Source organism: Blastomyces gilchristii (assembly GCF_000003855.2).
Source record: "Blastomyces gilchristii SLH14081 genomic scaffold supercont1.11, whole genome shotgun sequence".
Classification (NCBI taxonomy): domain Eukaryota; kingdom Fungi; phylum Ascomycota; class Eurotiomycetes; order Onygenales; family Ajellomycetaceae; genus Blastomyces; species Blastomyces gilchristii.
The window spans coordinates 553,078-573,759 of record NW_003101672.1 but is presented as its reverse complement, the minus strand read 5'-3'; the positions used below and the strand labels follow the sequence as shown (position 1 = coordinate 573,759).

The 20,682-nt window shown below is 47.3% G+C and overlaps 7 protein-coding genes across 8 annotated transcripts; 5 read left to right on the top strand and 2 right to left on the bottom strand.

The window, feature by feature from the left end:
* Positions 1–28: 28 nt before the first annotated feature.
* On the bottom strand, positions 29–1,061 carry BDBG_05391 (ornithine decarboxylase antizyme; the record flags this gene model as incomplete). The annotated part of the gene is made up of 4 exons (XM_031722128.1): positions 29–248; positions 354–814; positions 905–951; positions 1,019–1,061. The coding sequence occupies 4 exons, from the start codon at positions 1,059–1,061 to the stop codon at positions 29–31; spliced, it is 771 nt and encodes a 256-aa protein (XP_031578943.1).
* A 1-nt stretch (position 1,062) lies between these two features.
* On the top strand, positions 1,063–3,527 carry BDBG_05390. 2 transcript variants are annotated; one of them, XM_031722127.1, is made up of 2 exons: positions 1,063–2,004; positions 2,071–3,249. In XM_031722127.1, exons 1-2 carry the CDS (start codon positions 1,971–1,973, stop codon positions 2,901–2,903), a joined length of 867 nt encoding a protein of 288 aa, XP_031578941.1. In that variant the 5' UTR covers positions 1,063–1,970; the 3' UTR covers positions 2,904–3,249. The 2 variants fall into 2 exon arrangements, with proteins under 2 accessions (XP_031578941.1, XP_031578942.1); XM_031722126.1 differs by having other exon boundaries at positions 1,432–3,527.
* Positions 3,528–3,547: 20 nt separating this feature from the next.
* BDBG_05389 (uncharacterized protein) lies at positions 3,548–6,351 on the top strand. The gene is made up of 9 exons (XM_002623835.2): positions 3,548–3,759; positions 3,821–4,320; positions 4,397–4,441; positions 4,499–4,571; positions 4,656–4,917; positions 4,998–5,100; positions 5,167–5,294; positions 5,391–5,604; positions 5,720–6,351. The coding sequence occupies exons 1-9, from the start codon at positions 3,672–3,674 to the stop codon at positions 6,161–6,163; spliced, it is 1,857 nt and encodes a 618-aa protein (XP_002623881.1). The 5' UTR covers positions 3,548–3,671; the 3' UTR covers positions 6,164–6,351.
* A 1,481-nt stretch (positions 6,352–7,832) lies between these two features.
* Positions 7,833–11,707, top strand: BDBG_05387 (cyclin). The gene is made up of 2 exons (XM_002623833.2): positions 7,833–9,160; positions 9,258–11,707. The coding sequence occupies exon 2, from the start codon at positions 9,712–9,714 to the stop codon at positions 10,915–10,917; it is 1,206 nt and encodes a 401-aa protein (XP_002623879.1). The 5' UTR covers positions 7,833–9,160; positions 9,258–9,711; the 3' UTR covers positions 10,918–11,707.
* On the bottom strand, positions 11,510–12,853 carry BDBG_05386 (uncharacterized protein). The gene has a single exon (XM_031722125.1). The coding sequence runs from the start codon at positions 12,695–12,697 to the stop codon at positions 12,338–12,340; it is 360 nt and encodes a 119-aa protein (XP_031578940.1). The 5' UTR covers positions 12,698–12,853; the 3' UTR covers positions 11,510–12,337.
* A 21-nt stretch (positions 12,854–12,874) lies between these two features.
* Positions 12,875–14,993, top strand: BDBG_05385 (HIT finger domain-containing protein). The gene is made up of 2 exons (XM_002623831.2): positions 12,875–13,114; positions 13,231–14,993. The coding sequence occupies exons 1-2, from the start codon at positions 13,047–13,049 to the stop codon at positions 13,835–13,837; spliced, it is 675 nt and encodes a 224-aa protein (XP_002623877.1). The 5' UTR covers positions 12,875–13,046; the 3' UTR covers positions 13,838–14,993.
* A 1,293-nt stretch (positions 14,994–16,286) lies between these two features.
* BDBG_05384 (uncharacterized protein) lies at positions 16,287–20,309 on the top strand (the record flags this gene model as incomplete). Its single annotated transcript, XM_031722124.1, has 6 exons — positions 16,287–16,544; positions 16,690–17,020; positions 17,229–17,438; positions 18,156–19,615; positions 19,697–20,125; positions 20,226–20,309. The coding sequence occupies 6 exons, from the start codon at positions 16,287–16,289 to the stop codon at positions 20,307–20,309; spliced, it is 2,772 nt and encodes a 923-aa protein (XP_031578939.1).
* Positions 20,310–20,682: the final 373 nt, after the last annotated feature.

Below are 20,682 nucleotides of genomic sequence, written 5' to 3'. Positions count from 1 at the left end.
AACAGCTACAGTTCAAGGAAATAAGACATCAAATTTCAACCGTCATAAACAGCCATCTGTTACTGATAAATGGCCCCTTCGCGGACGGGGGTACCCAGTCACGTAAACTGCTCAATTCAAACCCAACCCAGCCTAGATTTCGTATTACAGCATCAAGTTCTGTCGCGCCCATCGATCGATCAACACATGCAACCATTTCTGAGCAGCCGAGTTCGGAAATGCTGGCAATTTCAAACAATGCCATCAACCTAATACCAGAGGACGCCGGTTAGTCACGAATATCAAAAAGACATTGGACAAAGATATGAAAAGTGGTATAGGAAATATAGGAGAAAGAAGAGACATGGACGAACCCAGACTTGAACCCTTGCCCAGCACAAGTATGGCGATCAAAAAACACAAACAAGGTCCGTTGGTTGCCATCAGCAGCAACAAACCCCCTGTAAATTGTGTCTCCAGCATAATCCCACACTTCAATACAGTTCTGGATTCGGCCAGGCACCCGTTTCGTTGGCATGCCCGATAGGTTTATGATTTTGTTGTTATTGTTACTGTTGCGAGCCGCACCTACCACCAGCGACTGTTGTGGAGCAAGTTGCCTCTCACCAAGGAACACTGCCCACAATGTGTCGCAGAAGAGCCTCTCACACTCTTCCGTGATAGTTTGCACTGCCTCCCCATCGCATCCCGGCGCTTTCTGCGACGACCGGAATTGATCGGCCACGGCTGCTGCTGCAGTGGCCGAGGCTATTGCGGGAGGACTTATTGGGGGAAATTTATGCCCAGTAGGGACCTCAGGGATACCACTGGGCTCCTAGGTGTTTGAATGATAAGCATTCGTTAGCCACAGACGGTCACCTATTGCAAAAATCCAACGGATATGGAAGAGTATGAAGAAACTCACCGGTGCCAACCGTAGTGCAATAATGGAAACTGCTGAGGCTCGTGGTCCTAGTGTTGACGGAGTAGCAGCTGGCAAGAACTTTGGTTTGCGGGTTCCATTCGAACACCTGCTGACGATTTGAATTATTATTTTGACTACTACTAGAGATTCCCGCCATGATGACTGGCGTTGCTGCTGGTTCTTTGGGGAGAAATGATGTATAAGTTGGGTTTAAAGAGGCGCTTGACAGCGGAATCTGGTGGTGGAAGTCTGGAATGTGCGATATCGTGTGAAATACTGTGATAGCGAGGTCGTTCAATTTAAGGGCGATGATTCCTCGAGTTCTGGATAGATGGCTGTGCTGTGGCTTTTGGATGCAAACGTTCGTCTGAAGTATGTGAGATAGTTATAGTTATTGGAATTCTGAGGCAAATTGACAAAGAAGCGGATGGATGGGGAGGCTAGTTAAGTCATGTGATCTATGCTCTCCATCCGAACTCCGAACCCAACCTTACTTAACTCCGTACTGTATACGGAGTACAGAGTATCTCAGACCATGTTCCTCAAGGCAACACCATTCGTCCATGGCAAACTTCCACCTGGGGTGTACGGACCATGAATGCGAGACGAAGAATATGTTTGTCTGGTTGGTCTATAGCTAATGATCTACCAAAGATCCCCTTCCCAGGGGGATGATAAACATGGTACAAAATCAAGACGGGTGTTGTCTGTGGGCTGATTGTTTTGGTTCCACTACTGCAACAGGTGGAACATCTGTCCCACAGGCTTCTCTTCTTTCTCTCGTGTCCTGAATGGCTGTACCACTTTCTTGCAGCTTTCAAAAACTGAAGTTGATGTTCACCAGTGCCCGACCGCGTAAGCCGTTTTCAGAAGTATGGTGCATTTGACTGCGTTGCTGTTAGGCTGTCAGATGGCAGCATAATTACTCCGTACACAGAGAAGAAGTGAACGGTCCCCTCTTCATTCAACCTCATCAGTATCTGTCATGCATGGGAGGGTTTCGATGTAAGGGCCTGAAGTGCAAATCAGTCACGGAGTTCTTGTTGTGAGCATCAAATTTCGCATCATGTATATTTATCCTTTTGTGAGGATAGGGAACAGTAAGCCATCTGCATATCCACGACCATCCAGCGAAACGGGGCGAGTGATAACGAAACAAATAATAGAAAAGGAGAATGAGAGCAGGAGCTTATTCACGCCGACAAAAAACTACAAGCCAAAATCAACCTTTAGCTGGACTTTGCCCAATCGACTACCAACAGACCTTTTTTCAACAGTCCAACAAGTGCTCAGCGAGGTCCAGGAGGCCAGGCGACTCAAACAACAAGTCGACTCGCTCCTCCACCCAAATGAGCGACAATGGATAGACACCACTATCGCCGAAACCGACACCACAGCCAACGAGATAGCAGTCCTCCTTGAACCGCGGCGAGTCGCGCGCGAAATTGGGCAGGGCGGCAAGATAGGACTCAGAAACCGGCTAAGGTGGGCCTTGAGAGATTCGCATAGAGCGAAAGAGAAAACTTCTCAGTTGGTGCTTTCTCGCAATAGCCTCATGGTAGTGCTCGGAAATCTTCATATGCGTGGCTCTACTTTTTCGCCAGCTTCCAAACCTTCCACCCCCAAACCTCCGTCTATCACTACGATTACGTCGCCCGCCGAACTGGACTCGCTATCAATTTTCGCTGCCAGTAGGAAAGAGGGATGTGAGGTCAAGGTCAAGAGGGGTTCATCACTCAGCGATGAGCTGAATGAGATATTGGCGTGGAGACGGACTAAGGGCGCATGGTCAATTTCTAACCATGAGCTCACAGGTTTTACTGCGGTGGATTCTACTTCTTCTCCCTCTTATTTTTCGACGCATTCTACGACGAATTCCCGCTTCCCACTGGCCCTGACCGAAACGAGGATAGGAAAGGCAACAATGCAAATAAAACGGAAACCGGTACCAGCAGGCCCAATTCCTACGATCGAGGAATATGGAAGCCGAAGTGTATGAAAAATAGCTCTAGGTCGAAACAGACAACCGCTTGTATTGTTTAATCGCTCTTTTTTGTGTTACTTTTTTATTTATTTTTCTTTCTTATCTATTAATTTATTACACCAGAGGCTTGTACTGTGGGTGTTAAAACCATTCTATATGTCAGATCTTTCACCATCGTTCTGTTGTTAAGAATATTTCTAGCAGGTGGCTTTCCAAACCGGCCTTTTCAAGTGTGCGAATTTCCCGTTGTACTGTATTTAATAATAATTTTTATATTCTCCCCAATCGCAATTCAACGCAATATTTACAATAATATATCTGACCTGGCTTAGGAGAATCAAGAAAGACAAACACATCTCCCCTGATTGATTACTTGAATCCTGCGGGCCAGTGATACTTTCAGCCACCCCAGACCTTTTGCGAGGATCTCAAGGCACATTAGGGGGGAGCAGATCTTCAATAACTCATGGTTCAAAGCTGAAGACCACCAGGGACAATGCAAGGTGCATCTTATCACCGTGAATCCATTGAAGGGGAGCAAAATGATTGGCAGACTCGGGATTTGATGCAGATATGTTCCATAGAATTTAATTTGGTGGCATGTCGAGCAACCAAGCTGCACGCGCTGGCACATTTCAGCCAGGAAACTCCATCTCATAATTGAATTTAACCAAAAGCCTGGGTTCTCGTAGAAAAATGAACAGAACAAGCAGTCCTCGTTCTTCCCTCCTTTAGACATAACGGTGGATACAAGAGTATCGCAAGGGAGAAAACATTTGATGAATGCCCGACGACACTCGCTCGATGGAGTTGGATGATGAGTGGCAACCAGATGTGGTTGTGGGTGTGGACTTTGGATTGACCGGCACAGGTAGGACTTTTCCTCCAGCCAAATGTAAACCAAAAAAAAGGTGTTTCTGACCGTTTTAAAGGAGTCTCTTATTCCTATGCACCGGAATGGCCGGCGCCAAAGACTCTCCAACACTGGCCAGGAAAGATGATTCATGAACTCGCGAATAAAGTCCCGACCCAGCTAGAATACGACAAGTCGAACGTCCTCAAGAGCTGGGGATTCCAGTGTTCCAACGAAGGAAGCGAGGCTGATATCAAAGAATACTTCAAGCTCTTTCTCTCCCCCGACTACAAAGATCCCCAGCCTGGCTCACCCACTCGCAAGGATGCGCTGAAATGGTTCCGAGACTATACCCGCTGTGTTAATGAGCATATAATCTCGCACTTCGCAGGCACCATACCGGATTTTCCTTCGCTTCGGGTTGAGTTCGTTTACAGCATCCCTACCACTTGGAGGGACCCACGCGTGCGTGCTGAACTCCAACAGTATATCTATTTGGATTCCAAGAATCATAAAGCCACCATTGGGCTCACAGAGGCGGAGGCTGCGGCGGTGTATGCATGTAAGCAGCACTATCAAGTAAGTTAAGCAGCGTCGAGGCATTCCTCTGCTATGTACAGGATAGCTTTCTAATAGCAAACATTTGGTTATCCAGAAAGGGGATGTGATTCTCGTTTGCGATGCAGGAGGAGGTACCACGGTGAGTGAATAACCTCCCCCAATATAAACACTACAGGGCGTATAATAATGAAAGTAGGATGTCAACGTTCTCAAAATACTGTCGTCAAAAGGGGAACCCTCTAAACTTGAGCCCCTTAGTCATGTTGAAGGTGAGGGAGATAGTAATACTTGACCAAAATGAACCAGGGAAAAGTATACGTTCGATAGCCAACAGCGCTGACCAGGCAAACTAGGACAACCGATTGGTTCAGTGTTCATCGATTTCTCCGCACACCAGTTGATTTTTCAGAGACTTGAAAATGTTCGCGACCATTTGCCGGCTTCTCCAAAAGATATTGCATGGGAAATGATGAGTGGAGGCTTTGAACGTTTTAAATGTTCGTTCGGCACAAATACGAACTGGACAACTTCATCGTTAAGGCTCAAGGTTCCTTTCCTAACTGGAATGAATTTCCCTGAAGCCGAAGTATACAATGGCCAGATTGCGATTACCAGGTTCTAATGCCCGCCCTTCCTTTCCCAGAGCTTCTTCTCCCATGATGTAGCAACACGCGCTTACTAAATAATTGTGGTAGTGATGAAATTAAACAGCTCTTCGACGTAAAAATCGAAGAGATGTATGCTCTTATTGAAGATCAACTTGGCAGGGTTCAAAAGAAACACCCCGAGGAAAAAATAGTTCGTATCCCGTCCGTTCTCAAGAGTTTGGCTATGGTTCATTTATCTAACATGCGTTGCATGAAGTCATATCTTGTACTCTCCGGTGGATTTGGTAGCTCACCATATGTAAAACGACGCCTTTTGGAGAGGTATGAAAGCGAAAATGCGTCATGCAGTTCTGGAGCCATGAAGGTCCTTATCGCAGAAGAACCGTATGTGGAATTGGTTGCTAGGTTGCCATCTTAGAGCCGGACACACGTTGACTGATAATATATGTTGTGGATACTGACGTTTCCACTGCCACGTAGTCAGCTCGCAGTCGTCGAAGGATTGGTTATGAACCGTATACAGCACTTGCACCGAGGAGTCATTCCTTTTGGATCTCGTTGTAGCCCAGTGAGCTATGGGATCCTGTGTGACAAAGCATACAAACCGCGTATCCATTTAGGACAGCCTGTGAGATATGATGCCCGCGATAAGAAGATATACGCTGTAGACCAGATTGATTGGATTATTATTCAGGTATAGCCTCTGTTCTACTGAATCCCGTTTGAAAGTGGGAAGTGGGAAGCGAGCGTCACGGGTACCGGAGTGGGAATTGCTGACCAGAAACTCAACTTTTCTTTCTCGGTCATAGGGCGGCGCAACTCCACCAACTGGGATATCCAAAAGATTTAACAAAAAGGTCGATCCAAAACGGATACAAGAACCATGGAAGGTCGAAATAGTCATGTCGACATTGGCCCCCGAGCGACTCCCACAGAACATGGCCGATGATGGCGCGGAGCGGTTATGCGAAATCAGCATCTTTACAGACGACGTGGGAAAGAAACAAAAAAATCACCGCTGGTACCATTATCGACCTTCTTACTATTTCGTTAAGCTGGAGATTAGAGCGGTTATCGGATCGGCTAATCTTCAGTTCCAGCTTTGGGATACAAACGGATGCAGGATACGGACCAGTGGGCATGATCCGATCGCCGTGAAGTGGGAGCCTGTCAAAGTAGACGTAGGAGGTGGAAATATTCAGAACGGCAACATAGCTAAGAAGAACGATGGCACGCCCTTAGAACTTGAATAGAGGGAGCAGATATAGGTAATATTTTCTCAGTAAAAGGAGGGCATAAGGGAAAACCGAAGCTTCTGGGAATGGACTGAGGTCGAAATAGCATGTACGCTTGCTGTTCTCAGTGATGGCCGGGGATATTTGAAGAAATCGTGCTCTGTTTTCAGAAATAATATGATTGTTACGTTAAAAAAATATCCGAACATGTCCTTTGGGCTACATAGTAGCTGCATCTTGTAAGAATGGATGTTGGTGGCCTGGCATCGGGTTAAGATGGCGACAAGAGTATGCATCTGCTGGAGCCTGACATGAGCTGAGCACCCAAGAATATGATAACACGGGCACAGTTCTAGAAACAAAAAGTAACAAGAGTTTGTTAATGGGGCCAAACAGAGGTGGATAATGGAGCAAAGACAACAATAAGGCTCCTAAGGGTAAATTTAGTTCCCTTCTTGGGTTTCCAGCCGCCGTTCAGGGATATAGGCCACACTTATAGTTCGCGCATTGTTGCATCAATAATGGGGTTGAACAATGCATATAATTCTATGTATACAGAAAGGACATTGTGAGGAGGAAGTGTTATATCGAACATCCCAACCCAGGGTGCGGACAGGGAGCGGAAGAAACCCATGTTTCATGGCCAAAATCCAAAAATATCGCGTGGCGGCTAGGAAAGAGAAGTTTTGGGACGGGCGCTTGTGCTGCTGGAAAACGGCATATTCTCGTTTGACCCTATTGGATCTGTTCCATTGTTATTGGCTTTGGGCAGGTTGGTTTTGCGATCCTGGTTTGGGTTGCCATGCCGATATCAAAGACGTCCCGAGTTTTTTATATTGTTGGTTTCCAGCCGCAGACAAGGAAACGCCTTCATTATGGATTGTTTTGGAAGCTTTGGCAATCATGCCTCACTCTCTGGATGGGAAAAAGAAAAGAAAAACAAAAAAAGGTCATGACAGGGTGAAGCCGAATGAGTCCAACCCTTGACCGCGAAATAAGCTGCTTTACCTCTCCGCGACTTAGTCTCGTAAGGCAGGCGGCGTGGGTTCCATAATTCCCAATCAAAGCAATCATCCTAATGATAGGTGAGGAATCAGAATGAAAACAAAACAACAAAAGTTTGAAACAAGTGAGAGAAGGGCTGCAAAATTCCGATGGCCAGACATGAAAAATTTCTTGCTGCCTCAAATGCCAACTCATCCCGAGCTCCGTGAATGTTGACTGGCCAGCGAGATCCAGATGGAAATTAGAGAACCGATTTACGAACAGGGCGCTTGAATCAATAGGACCAAGCGACTGCTGGCGGAGTGCATGCCCCTAAAATTAGCCAACGCAAGGCATCAGCGAACCACCAGCGCCAACGCCGATGATGATGATGATGATGATGATGATGATGATTATTAGTTACCCTTTGACCTGCCAGGATATACCCAAAGGGACGCAAACGACAACATCAATTGACCCTTTCTTTCTGCATATGAAATGAAATGAATGTAGTACGGTGGTGTGTATTAGGGGAAAAAAAAAAAAAAAAAAAAAAAAAAAAAAAAAAAAAAAAATCAATATTATTTATTTAGTCAATTAATTAGGGTTTACCGCGCCCATTCAGGAAATCCCCTGCAGCCCTAGCCCTAAATAAGTCCCACCTAGACGCTTGGACCCAAGCCGCCGGGCAACTTTGGTATCCCCAACACACATAAACCTCTGTCTAAGAATAGATGGGTAGTTAAGGGAAGGGGATGTTAATTATATACGCAAACAATTATCAGAATGAGAATAATGTCAACCACACGGCACGAATTCCTGCCCGTCGCTGAACTCTGGTGATACGAGGCCAATATGAAGAAAGTTTCACCTCCACCAATCATGCGTGCTGGGCGCAACAGGATAAGCGGACAGTTTTGTTGCATGAGCATGATTCTTTTTCAAGAACACACGCGATCATTGGCTGTGCCTTAGCGTGTCCCGCAGGGATCTCGATCATTCTCTCCCAACCTTGGAAGTTGGAAGCTGGTCGTTGCGCCTGGTGCAGCCTTAACCGGCATCCCGGCTGCAATCAAGAGCCCTGGTTCGGCAGCGAGCAACGAGCGACTTACATGCTTCGAAGCCCCAAGCGTGATCTTCAAGGCCCCGGCGTTCCAAGAGCCCAGCGGTAAACTCGAGACAAAATAGGGCACGTCTGAAACTGGTTCTACCTCCTGACGATGGAGGAGTCGCCCACATGTCGAGTTCTGTCCCTTTCGCATCAAGAGGCTCGTCACGCCTGCGTGGGAACACAGGGTTTGACTCGCTCACGAGACTCGACGTTCTGATTTTCAAACACGCCTAGCCTTTCCCACCGTGGATCCTGTTGCATCCAAGGGTTCTGCGGCCTCCTGCGTTGGTCATGTTTGTGCTAAGCTCTAACGCTGTCTGTTGTCTCCGCTCCGCTTCATATCCAACTGTGGCAGATTATGTCAAACGCCAGCGCTCGTGCGTTTGGCCAACATGATCCTATGGACCATTCGACAGCTACCAGCCGCCCGCCCCCGAGACGCCTGTTCTGTACGATGTCAGGGCTTGCTAAATCTGGACGCCTCCGTGACTATTTTTTCTCTCGTTCCCTTCGGATCGAGCCGACACGTCTGTGTATATATTTGAATATTGTCGTCCGGTTCTCCATTCCTTTCACAAGACTTAGCCACATGTTCACGGCCTTTTCTCATTCTGTTTCGTTGTTCTATTAGTCGCTTTTCTTTTTCTGTCTCTTTAATATAATTAGAGGCTATTATCCTGCAGCATTTCTTGATTTATTAGATTTCGTTTTGGGTTTTCTTTTCTTCTCTTTTCTTTTTGTTTTTACTTGACTCCTCTATATACCCTCAACGCGAAAAGCTGCGACGAACAACTTCTTCGATCCACTTGGGGGATACGATCCGCATGTTCATTGCTGTGCCTTGTCGTTTCATCAATAGCGTCTCCCAACTTTAGCTTGGTTCTTCCTCTGCACAAGCAAGGAATTGTTGGAAAATCCCTGTTAGTATAACAGTTCTGCGTGGGCCCCTTGTTTGAACCTGGGTAGAGAGACCTGATAGTTTACTTTGTGGCTGACATCTTCTCTTCATGTATCTAGCTCTTCCACTCTATTCCCTCCTCCTGAAGCATCTGCAGCTCCCAGACAGGTCTGGAAGTCCAAAAGAGTGTCAACTGGGGACGACAGCTGCTCCTTATCCCTTCGAAATCCTCTGCTGGACAGAGACTTGAAAATACTGTCGATTTGTTTATATTCCATTCATTGAGCGTGTCTGCGATTGATTCACTCACTCCCTTTGTGTTTTACACATAATCTTGCCAACGAAATTTATATTAACGCCTTAATTTTTTGCACAAATCACACTTCAAAATTTGTTTAAATAATTCTGCTTTTGCACGAGACTTGCCCAGCGGAGACCTTTTTACCTCCGCAATCATTCTTTTTCGGACTTTTGGCTCAATAAGTTTCCGGGCCACTCCAGTTTACAACGCTGCTAGACTCGCCGGAAACTCACATAGTCAAAACACGACAAATTCGTTTTTATAGAACGGACATGGCGCAATCAGCAACTTATTACAACCGAGCCGCTCTGAATGAGTTTGTGACACTTCCAGTCTCCCGTGAGATGGTTATATACCTCGCCCAACAAGCTGCGCTGGTCATAAGATGCGAGGAACACGTTACCCCGACCTCCTTGAGCCAACCTAACCCTCTAACCCCTCCGACAACTCCTCCGCTCAATGCTTCAGAGAAGCCGGCGCATCAGTCCCCTTCGCTCCCTTCTTTGGCCGAGTTCATCTGCTCGATCGTGAACCGATCCCACGTCGAGGTTCCGACCCTGATGTCATCCCTGGTGTATCTAGGTCGTCTTCGAGCTAAGCTTCCCGCCATGTCCAAAGGGATGCGATGTACAGCTCATCGCATCTTCCTTGCATCCCTGATCCTCGCAGCTAAGAACCTGAACGATTCAAGCCCGAAGAATAAGCACTGGGCTCGCTATTCGGTCGTAAAGGACTGCGCTGACTTTGGATTCTCTCTCGCCGAAGTCAATTTGATGGAGCGCCAGATGCTCTATTTGCTGAATTGGGAAACCCGAGTCAATGAGCAGGACCTCTTTGAATATTTCGAGCCGTTCCTCGCGCCGATCCGTGAGCATCTTCAGCTCGAAGGTGAAAAGGAAGTGGTTCAACTAAATGAATTCGAAATGGAGGAACAAGGTGACGACTTCTCCGCCGACCCCAGCGAAGTCCTGATGATGGCGCGACTGAACACTTCGACGCTCGAGGGCCATCGCGCAGGCCAAAAGAGACATCCATCACCCTACCGATCCGGCCGATCAGGACGATCAATCTCTCCTCCGTCAGTCAAAGACCTGCCCCCGCTCACCCGTGGCGAATCTAGGGCTCCAAGTTCATCGTCTCGCTCGTCTAGCCTGGCTCCTAGCTCTCGAGGCACACCTGCCAGCATCGGCCAGCTCTCTTACGCTACAGACGACGTCATAGTAGCAGAGGCCCATGCCAGCCCAGCGTCGATGGCATACAGTTACGTTAACATACATGCCGTTCACCAGAAACCAAAGCCGCACCAGCAGCGACAGCGACAACCTCTCACTTCGATGTCAAGCCAACACCTGCCTGTGAAAAAACTGAAAACGGCTGGCGGAAGCGGCAGCGGCGGCGGCTTAATATCGAGATTCTTCAACTCAGCCGCGAGCAGCTATATGGGCGGCCGGATGTCACGAACTTCTGGGCGGACCTAGAAAGTTTGAGGCGTGGAAAGTAATTCGCCCTGTCCCGTACTTAGCATCCATGGGGAAATTCACTCCTTTTTTTTTTTTTCTTAATGTACTCTCCGTTTCCTTTCCAACTCGCCCCCCCCCAAAAAAAAAAGATCTCTGATGATTATCTTAACGATTTCACACTCCCTTCCTCTGTCCTTTGATGGCCGAATAGCGCAGCGAACAATGAGCAGGCCTCCAATACCCGGTTCTCGTGGCGCGTTCTCTTTCTCCGTCTCTCTAATGTCCGAAACAAAATTTTACTCTCATTGAATAATATCCGATGATATTTTTCCACCCCACAAACGCACCAATATGCTGGCGGTATCCTAGTCATATATTCATATCTACCCCTTTGTTTTCGATGTACAATGATTGCATTGTTATCTCTACTGCTATTTGTCCTTATTGGACATGCCTTTTTGTTTTTTTTTTCTTAATTATTGTCATTATTTCCCTTTTTAACACAGCATAGCATTGTTAAGGGCGTTTGTGGGAGTAATAATCTTTGAAAAATCGTAACTATACATTCAAATATTGAAGAGAAATGAGAAAAGAGATACATACTTCATAACTCTAATTCATTGTATGTTAGTATTCTTTCCCCTATATATTTATTTGTTACTTCATTTGCGGTAGATGCCTTAAAAGGAGCTCAGGTAGTGCATTTATGTAAATTGTAGGCCTATACATATTTGCCCAGAAAGAGAGAGATTTATAAACACCAAACCCATGCTGCCGAGCAAATATCTCGCATCTTGTAGTCATTTATATTCTATTCCATATAATACACACAAACAAAGGGCTATATATACAATCATTCCTCCATGTAAAAATACAATAGTTCAATAAAACCCTTTCCAACAAACACCCTCTGACTTGGAAAAAACTGATCCCTGGTATATGTGCCGTAACAAACCCTAGACATAAACTTGACAAATAACAAGTAATGGCAAACCCTCCAATCTTATCTAACATGGTCACCATCGCCATACTGAACAATGGTATCTGTAAACCCAAAATCGCCAATTTTAGTTCCTCAGGACCTGGCGCAGGGGAGTAAACAGGCGCATCCTCTATCTGCCCCGAAGGACCACCTCATAATACCGCTTCTTGCTTTCCTTCTTCCAAACAGCAAGGGATTCTCATTTCCAGGTGACAAAACCATCTCCAATCTAAAACAGCTGGTTGTAGAGGTGGAAATTTGCCATGCTGGAGAATGCTGAGCGTTTTCAGACTTAACATGGCTAAGGGAAAAGCCCGTTTGGAACAGATCGCTGACAATCGGGTATAATATAGCAACGGTTCATTGTTCGTATAAAGCCCTATCGGGCTCTAACCCCACCCCCCCCCCCCCCAAAAAAAAAAACCCCAAATTGCTTTGTCATGCCTTCCGGTCACTCTACTCCTCCTTCTCATACCCCTCCGCCTCAATAGGTAATTCCATCCCCACCCTCCTCGCCGTCAGCCGCACGCGCTCTTCCTCATCCATATTCGCCCCGGGGTTATACCGCTCCAGCAAGGTGACATATTCCCTCTGCGCCCTCAGATACTGCGTGAATTGCTCCGCCTCGTCCATCTGCGCTTGTGCGATTTGGAATTGCTTGCCGTTGCTGTTGTTGCTCTCTGGTGATTGTTGTGAGGAGAGATGGGTGCGGATCCGGATTGCGAGCGGCGATGGGGACGAAAGAGGGCGGCGGGGCAGTTCGCGGATGATAGATCGGTAGAGAGCGCGGGCTTGGGAGGGAAAGTGAGATGTCATCGTTGTGTGCTTTGGTGGGTAGATTCGATATTGTATGAGGGGGGGATCAATTGCTTGAGGGAGTACTTTAATGGGCTCTGATGTGGAACAAGAACTTCCCGGGAAAAGCTTTTGAAGCTCCCGGAAATTTGTGATTATATAAGCGCTATTTTCTCCAATCCCATCCATAACTATCGATAACTATTCTGCCTCAACACGACAAAGAATGAAGCCTAGGGTTTTAAAATATTTTGACTGAGAAGCTAGCTGGCTAGCTTGCTTGGGAGAGCAACCGTCGAGTTCATCCGCCCATGCCACTTAACGTCCCTATTCTGAACACGCCGAAAATTGCATTATTCGATTGCTAGTCATGGCGCTCTGCGAAGTTTGCTCAACTGAACCGTCGAAGTATCGATGTCCTACATGTAATGTGCAGAGGTAAGGGGCATATGATTTTTCTTATTCTTCATTTAGGGTTTTTATTTTGTTCTTTTTCTTTTTCCTTCCCCCCCCCCAAAAAAAAAAATACTGACCTGATTGAATCTCTTACGCAGCTGTTCCCTTGCCTGCACCCAGGCACATAAGACATCCTGTTCGCCCAAAGCCCCTAAACAAAATCATGAGCCGGAGAAGCAAACAGCACCGCCTGATAGTGTTCAAAATGGCACATCTGGAGCTGCGCCCGGTGATGCTTGTGGAGCCACAGCAGATCCACACCTACAGATTCCCGACCATCCTGGAACGATGATCCTCGACACTGATATACCCAAAGCTCCCCTTGATTTCAAAGATCTAGAGTCGTCCCGCGCACTCAAGGACCTATTTGCCCAATATCCCGCTCTCCGCTCGCAGCTACGAGATATATACAAACTTACGCTCGAGGAAGAGTGGGTGGAGACGAAACATAACAATTACGGGCGCGGGCGGGGGCGTGGGCGCGGAGGATTCTCCGGGAGAGGAGGGAGGAGTAGAGGGCCCTGGAAAGAGGAGAAAGGATTCAACCGAGGATTGGGAAAAGTTAGGCGGTTGCGCGAAACATTGGAGAGTAATAACGGGGCTGCCAACAGCAATGATATTGAAGGGTTTGGGCGGTTCGCTGCTTTGGTTCTAGGGGACAACGACGCGCCGAGGGATATTATGCAGTTACAGTCAGAAGGTTGAATATCAACATCATCGATTCAATGATAACTTCCTCTTGGGATTGGTCATTGGTGTTTGGGATGTGGATCTTTCTTTTCCTGCCCCACGGTACGGAACGGAACGACAAGTGGGATTATTTTCACTCTCTGCCGCGGTGCCTTTAAGATACAATTTGTGCATGCTGGCTAGCTGCCTTATCTTTCTTCACAAAATAGTCGGATAGATATACCCGCATACTGCATGTTCCTCGGCGCCCACATGCGGCGGCTTCGAGTGCAGGATACCGCCTACTTGAATAACTTTGATACGTCCTCGGGCTAGCGGATGCATTATGCAACGATAATTCCTGACTCGTCCTAGGATTCTGTACGATGCTGCTAAACGTGCCTAGGCACCATCCTGTGGTATGGGCTGTTATCCTAGTTTCACCTAGAGATTCGAAGACTAGGTTAAGCAATCACAGCCTGGGAGAGCGGAAGCACAATGGGTTTACCTAGGTACAGGGTTTATCACATTTGAAAGGCTTTAGTAAAACACTTGGTCGTGCTTTCAATTATTCTCCCCGACAGGACGAGCATCTTTTCAGCGAGAATGACCAGCCCAGGATCCATCTTTAGGAAAACATTTCAGCTTTGCCCAACAATAAACCTCGGTTTAAATTGTAGCTCGCATCCCGATTGGATATCGACCGACATGTTTTGTGACACAGCAGGTTGTAAACGTTGCGAAAAGTGCACTGTTGCAGGATACCGATCTGTGTACCCTGGGACTCCACGCGAAGAGTAAAACAGGGGTATGTTTATGCCTAGGTACGGAGAGGTTTTATGCATGTAGGATCGGCGGCGTGTTGGAAGGACCTTGAATTGTCTCTTTGAATATGCAGTATATTAAGTATAGCTTCTACCAGAACATTTAGTAAATCCACTTCCTCCAACTCCGGTAGCAAACGGCTTACTGACTTTCTGATTCCCTTGTATCCTTGTAAAAATCGAGCTGGGCTGGGCGGAAACAGGATCTGTATGATACCTGCCTTGTCTGTTGAAAGAAGGCCCCCCACATGATACACGAAGGACATCCCATATCGTCTCAACCCTAGTTTGAACGCTTGATTTGATCGACTGGAGGTTTTGTTTGGCAGCGATTGGATCGCCACCCAGTGCTGATGCCGGCTCTAGATCTGCTAGCTGGTCTGATGGACAGGCAGGTGAGCACACCCAGGATCAGTCGAGACAGACGAATCCTTGTCAGACCCATCGCGTCCAGAGCGGTTCAATCCAGGCGCGGAGCTGTCAAAGGGGAGCTTTGGGGGGGCGGTGATATGAGTGGTCGCGCGAGTCAAGTAAACAGCTCAATCTGTAGAGGGGTTGGATTGGGGCATTTTGCCGTATATCCTCATCATGGCCGTCCTCATTATCGTCATCGCCCTGGCCTAGGAAATAGTGTGTCTGTAATTCACAGATTTCATAGATAGTTAGATAGATAGATAGATATGTATATATATATATATAAAGAGAGAGAGAGAGAGAGAGAGAGAGAGAGAGAGAGAGAATAGAGAGAGAGAGAGAGAGAGAGAGAGAGAGAGGGCCACTGTTGATATTGAGGTCGGAGGGGGATGCATTGCCCAGAGGACGCTAGGATCCCACGGCAGCCATCGCCCAAGCCAGCGCCCAACCATGAGCCTCTGTCTTCCTCGCCAAACCGTGCATTCGACGGCAGTGAGACATCGTGAGCTCTTTTTTTAACATCCTCCAGTCACCATCCACTGCTTGCTCTGGCCTTTGCCTACCTGTGTAGGTCCCTAGGCTGCCTGCATTTTGCCATCCAGAACACACACAGACACACACACCCACACACAACACCCACACACCCACCTACACCCACCCACACACACACACATACACATACACATACACATACACCCACACCCACACACCCACACACCCCCTCCGCCCTGCATATCTCCATTCTATACAGGTACATACTTCGTCCACCATCTCTTGCGACGGCTAAAATATGCGTCCCTGCCTTTCTGTAGGACTGCTCTCCTCGTCACCGGACATGCTTTGAGAGACCAGTTCCTCCCTTGGCGCACAAAGAAGGTAGAAAAAAAAAAAAAGAAAAGAAACCAAAAAAAAAAAAAAAGAAACAAATCCACCTAGAAAGAACAGTGTTGGGCCTCCGGATATTCCACGCAGTTTCGCGTAGCAGTGTGGACGGATCCCCACACATCGCGCTGCTCCGTTCCTTTAACTCCTTGATCAATACTACACGCACGCCCTTTCTTCCCTGGAGCAGATGGCAATGGCAGAGCCTTCCTGGCGGATTGTGGTATAGTATCAGGATTTCGGATATGATCTGCCCTCCTTTTCCTCCCCCAGGCTCCCTCCCAAACAATTCGTCCCCTCTGCCAGACCTGTTGGGCCCCTGAGCTCTTAAACCCCGCGTTCCTAGATATATGTATATATATATCATGTCCGCTCCACGCCCTCCGAGAACGCGCTCGACAAGCGAAGTCGCCCAGGAACCACCAGCTCTCCCTCAGCAGCCTCCTCGCCGCCCGCCTCTACAAAACCGATCCTATTCGGCACCCTCGTGGGACTCTTATCCCGGCATTCGACCCCAAGGCCATGGCCTAGTAGAAGCACCTGTTATTGAAGAGAACGAGATGGCGCCGGCCAGTGTAGCCAAGGCAGAAACCAATAATGGTTCAACAAACGGCTTAAGTGAGGTATGAACTGTACCTTGATTTCCACCTCCCCCTTTTCCCTCCCCCCTCCCATAAACAAAAAAACAGGATACTGGGGGAAATTGCGGACAGGTCAATTCCTTTTATAGGCTGACAATTGGTATGGGATGATGACGATAAACAAAAGCCTACTGCTACACCAAAACCTCGACTTCCCCAAGTCAATTTGGCCATTGTGGGTGCACAAGGCGTGGGCAAGTCCACGTTTGTGCAGCGCGCATTGGACCTCAAACAGCCTCCCATATCACGCTCCTCAGTGAAGAAGATGTCCCTGGACGGAACCATCTATCTTGTACGACTGCTGGAAATCGCGAGCCACAAACTCTCGTTTGACGAAAACGGTCAGATCGTTTGGCCCAAATTTATTGGAGAACAGGAATTGCCCATCATTGACGGTGTTCTCGTTCTGTTTGATTCATATGATCCGAGGAGCGTAGCCCAGTTTCCTCGAATATTTAGTAAGTGGGAAATTTAATAATATCAAAACATCCCGCCCCATCCTGCTATACATCTAGTGCCAGATGCCAGCGGAAATCGCGTATATTTATGCCATTCAGACCCGCAATATCTTTTTTTCTTATGTGGCTCCCTTCTTCTCCGACTAGGCAGGTGTGGACTATCACGAGGGGAGCTAACACCTAACAATTGTGAATCACTCTTGATTAGGTGCACTGCCCAAAGCTACAATCCCATTGATTGTCGTGGCGTGTAGATGCGAGGGCCAAGTTCCATCTTCCCGGATAGACCCTGCAACTTACGACCAGGCGCGCCGAGTGCTCGGCGGCATCGAGATTCATCAAACGTATTCTGAGGCTCCAGACTCACAGAAGAAATGCATTTCCAACATCCTCAGGGCTATAATAGCTCGAACGGCTGGTAAGGATTTTTCTGTTGGTGGCTGCATTCCCCACCTTGTGATAGCCGCAAATCCACATCGCAGCAGTTTCTGACCCTGCTACCCGACCTCCATGCCCACTCTTTTTTTTTTTTTTTCTATATTTTTGTATTTTTTTTCACCTTTTTTTTTTAATCCCGACCGTTTCCGCCGTTTTATCATGTTTTCTTTTTTCTCTTTATTTTGTTCTTCTTGTTTTCAGTATTTCTTCTTCCTCATCCTCGATTTTTCCTCACCCATAAAATACCCCGTGAGCACCCGCATGATTTATTTTCCTTGTCGAAAAAGCCAAACACGCAAACTGGTTGGTCGTGTTATTTATAAGTTCGGCACCCAAGGCTATTTTCCCTGTTCTGTGACGCTAGTGTCCCTCCCGCTTTTTCCCCACTATTCTTTCTTAGTTTCTTCTCCTATTATTTTTAATGACCTCGCACTCGCGTATGCTTTCCGTCAGCTGGAAACCCTTCTTCCAACACACACTGCTTCCGCTATCAGCCCATCCACCGCCACCGATGGGCCTGCCGGGTGCTCGTCGCTGAATCAGGCCTAACCTTGCTTATACTGTTATTATTATTACTATTATTATTATTATTTTCGCCATCTCTGCTTTTTGGCTAATTTTCAGACCACCCAATCGAGTCCTAATTCCGGCTCAAACCATCTCTGCCAACTGCTGATTGCTAACACCCACTCTATAGATGCAGCTAGTCTACAACCCTCCCCAATTCCTCTAACACACCCTACCTCATCCACTCGAACCTCCTCGCGGCATCCGGTTCCTTCCCAAAGCCGACAGCATATTCGCGCTAGCTCTGAAAATCCAAAATCCAACTTGGCCAATCCGACCTCCGCTGAGTATAACAACTTTCGAACACAGAACCCCATACCCGATTCAAACCTGGCGTCCAATGCTCAAGGATCGAGAAATGTCCGAAGTAATTCGCAGCCTGTGCCTCCTAGAACTCCTCCTGGAAACCGGTTGAACCGAGGGGAAACTCTAGGCTCAAGCACCGTCCCCGAGGAAATTGCATCCAATAAGGGCCCATATCAACGATTGCAGAATTCGTGGCGGCATAGTGGTAGCTCGGACGCTTTCAGCAGCTTCTTGGATATGGAGGACGACGGTGACGATTCGAAAGGGTCTAATCCTCCTTCCAGCCCTGATACTACTGGCAAAGACAAACCAATCGACCCAGGCTTGACTTTCGATGAGCTTGTGGATCGTCTTTTAGCACCACCCATGTCAAAGCAAGACGCCAAATTTGCCAGCATCTTCCTGTGCCTCTATCGAAAATTCGCCACTCCAGCTAAGCTCCTCTCCGCTTTACTCACTCGTTTCGAAAATATTGGATCAGGACCGTCTCCGTTGTTGATGCGGCATGCAGACCACTTAAGACTGCTCAATATCATGTCTCAATGGGTATCAGAATACCCTGGCGATTTTGCTGGCTCGAAAACCCGAAAGCGCTTGACAGATTTCATAGTCTCGCTGGAGAAACACTTTGTTTTTGCCTTTGCGGCAAAGGAGATGAACTCTTTTCTCGAAAAGTTTGTGGAGGATGATGATTTAGGGTGGGCGTATGAAGATGATGATAACGCTTCTGAAAGCGTCGAAACATTTCTAGACACATCTGTGCAAAGCTCGCCAGCAACTTTCGTTGCGCGATCCTCCGACGAGAACATGAGCAGCATGAGCGCGTTGGACTTAAATGATGAAAATCAGGAACTTGCCTCAAACTTTTCCAATCTTTCAACTACATCGAGCGTTTATAGATCTGGCAGCATATCCAGTCAATCATTCTTGACCTTACTAAGTGTGGAGTCTGCCCAACAAGAAGCCCAACGGTTGGAATTAAACCCGAAAAATCTTCTCTCGAAGGAACAATGGAAAGCTTTCATGGAGATACCTGAAGATGAATTCGCGCGCGAGGTGACGCGCATCGACTGGGTCATGTTTAGCTCGTTTAGGCCACGGGAACTCGTCCGCCACGTGAGCATATCTGCAGACGATAGGGCTTCAGCGAAGGGTTTGTGTAACGTCAACAGGATGATTGACCAGTTCAATCACTTGGCGTTATTCGTCGCAAGCATGGTCTTGTTGCGAGACAAACCTAAACATCGGGCAGAGGCATTAGAAAAATTCATGAATATCGCAATGGTTAGTATTTTTATATCCCCTTCCGAACAAGTCTTTTTGGGCATTCGATTGCAATTAGCTGACCCACTTCCCGTCGTTTAGAAATTGCGTCAATTGAATAATTACAACTCACTTGGAGCCGTTATCGCAGGACTCAACGGAACCCCTGTCTTCCGACTGTCACAAACTAGGGAGCTAGTATCCCCAGGGGTTCAGAAACAATTCATGAGTCTAGTTATCCTCATGGGCACACAAAAGAGCCACTTCGCCTACCGCCTGGCTTGGGAGAACTCGTTTGCAGAAAAGATCCCGTTTCTGCCCCTTCATCGACGTGACCTTGTGTCGGCGGAGGAAGGCAACAAGACCTTTATCGGCCCGAATAATGATCGCATCAACTGGCGCAAATTTGAGATCATGGGCGAGGTTGTTTTGGGCATACACAATAGCCAAAGAACACCTTTCCCTTGTTACCCGAAAAGCGAAGATGTTCAGCGTCTTATTCTCGACACTAAATTTTCTGGAGATCAGGATGTAAGGCTTGCTTTCTGCTTTTAACCTTCCATGCATATAACCGTCACCAGTCTTCTTCCCTCCATAGCATATACCTGAAGCTAACTTGATACCCTCATAGGAGCTTTACAACCGCAGCATGCAAGTTGAGCCATCCTCAGGAGTCGAGCCACCCCGTAAAAGATTCGGGTGGCGTCGCGCTTGAAAAGTATTCAGCAGACTTGAATATTTCGATGCGACATGTTGAAAATACCCCTCCCCCCAAAACAAATACAACCGATGCCGCCTGCGGCGAAACTCAAAACTTATTCTCAACTTTTTAAGTTTTATCTCCTCTTCTACACCTACGTACGAATGCAAACCCCTCCGCCTTATCCGAATTTTCCCCTTGGGGTTGAATTCTTATCCATATACGATTTGATATCGAGCGAAACCAGAAAGTGAGCGGATATGGCCAAAAACCCTGCTTCATATTCCTCTCGCCTCTTCTCTTCGCTCGGCTCCATCTCAGGAACTCGCCACACTGGACTTGGGGAAGAATCTGATTTGAGATCTATTTGAACAAAGTAAGAAAGAAA

Coding starts and splice junctions, on each gene's coding strand:
- BDBG_05385 (XM_002623831.2), top strand. CDS start 13,047: ATGGCGCTCTGCGAAGTTTGCTCAACTGAACCGTCGAAGTATCGATGT. Junction 13,115..13,230: donor CCTACATGTAATGTGCAGAG/GTAAGGGGCATA, acceptor TCTCTTACGCAG/CTGTTCCCTTGCCTGCACCC.
- BDBG_05389 (XM_002623835.2), top strand. CDS start 3,672: ATGCCCGACGACACTCGCTCGATGGAGTTGGATGATGAGTGGCAACCA. Junction 4,572..4,655: donor GCCCCTTAGTCATGTTGAAG/GTGAGGGAGATA, acceptor CAGGCAAACTAG/GACAACCGATTGGTTCAGTG. Junction 5,101..5,166: donor AACACCCCGAGGAAAAAATA/GTTCGTATCCCG, acceptor CGTTGCATGAAG/TCATATCTTGTACTCTCCGG.
- BDBG_05387 (XM_002623833.2), top strand. CDS start 9,712: ATGGCGCAATCAGCAACTTATTACAACCGAGCCGCTCTGAATGAGTTT.
- BDBG_05386 (XM_031722125.1), bottom strand. CDS start 12,697: ATGACATCTCACTTTCCCTCCCAAGCCCGCGCTCTCTACCGATCTATC.
- BDBG_05390 (XM_031722126.1), top strand. CDS start 1,971: ATGTATATTTATCCTTTTGTGAGGATAGGGAACAGTAAGCCATCTGCA.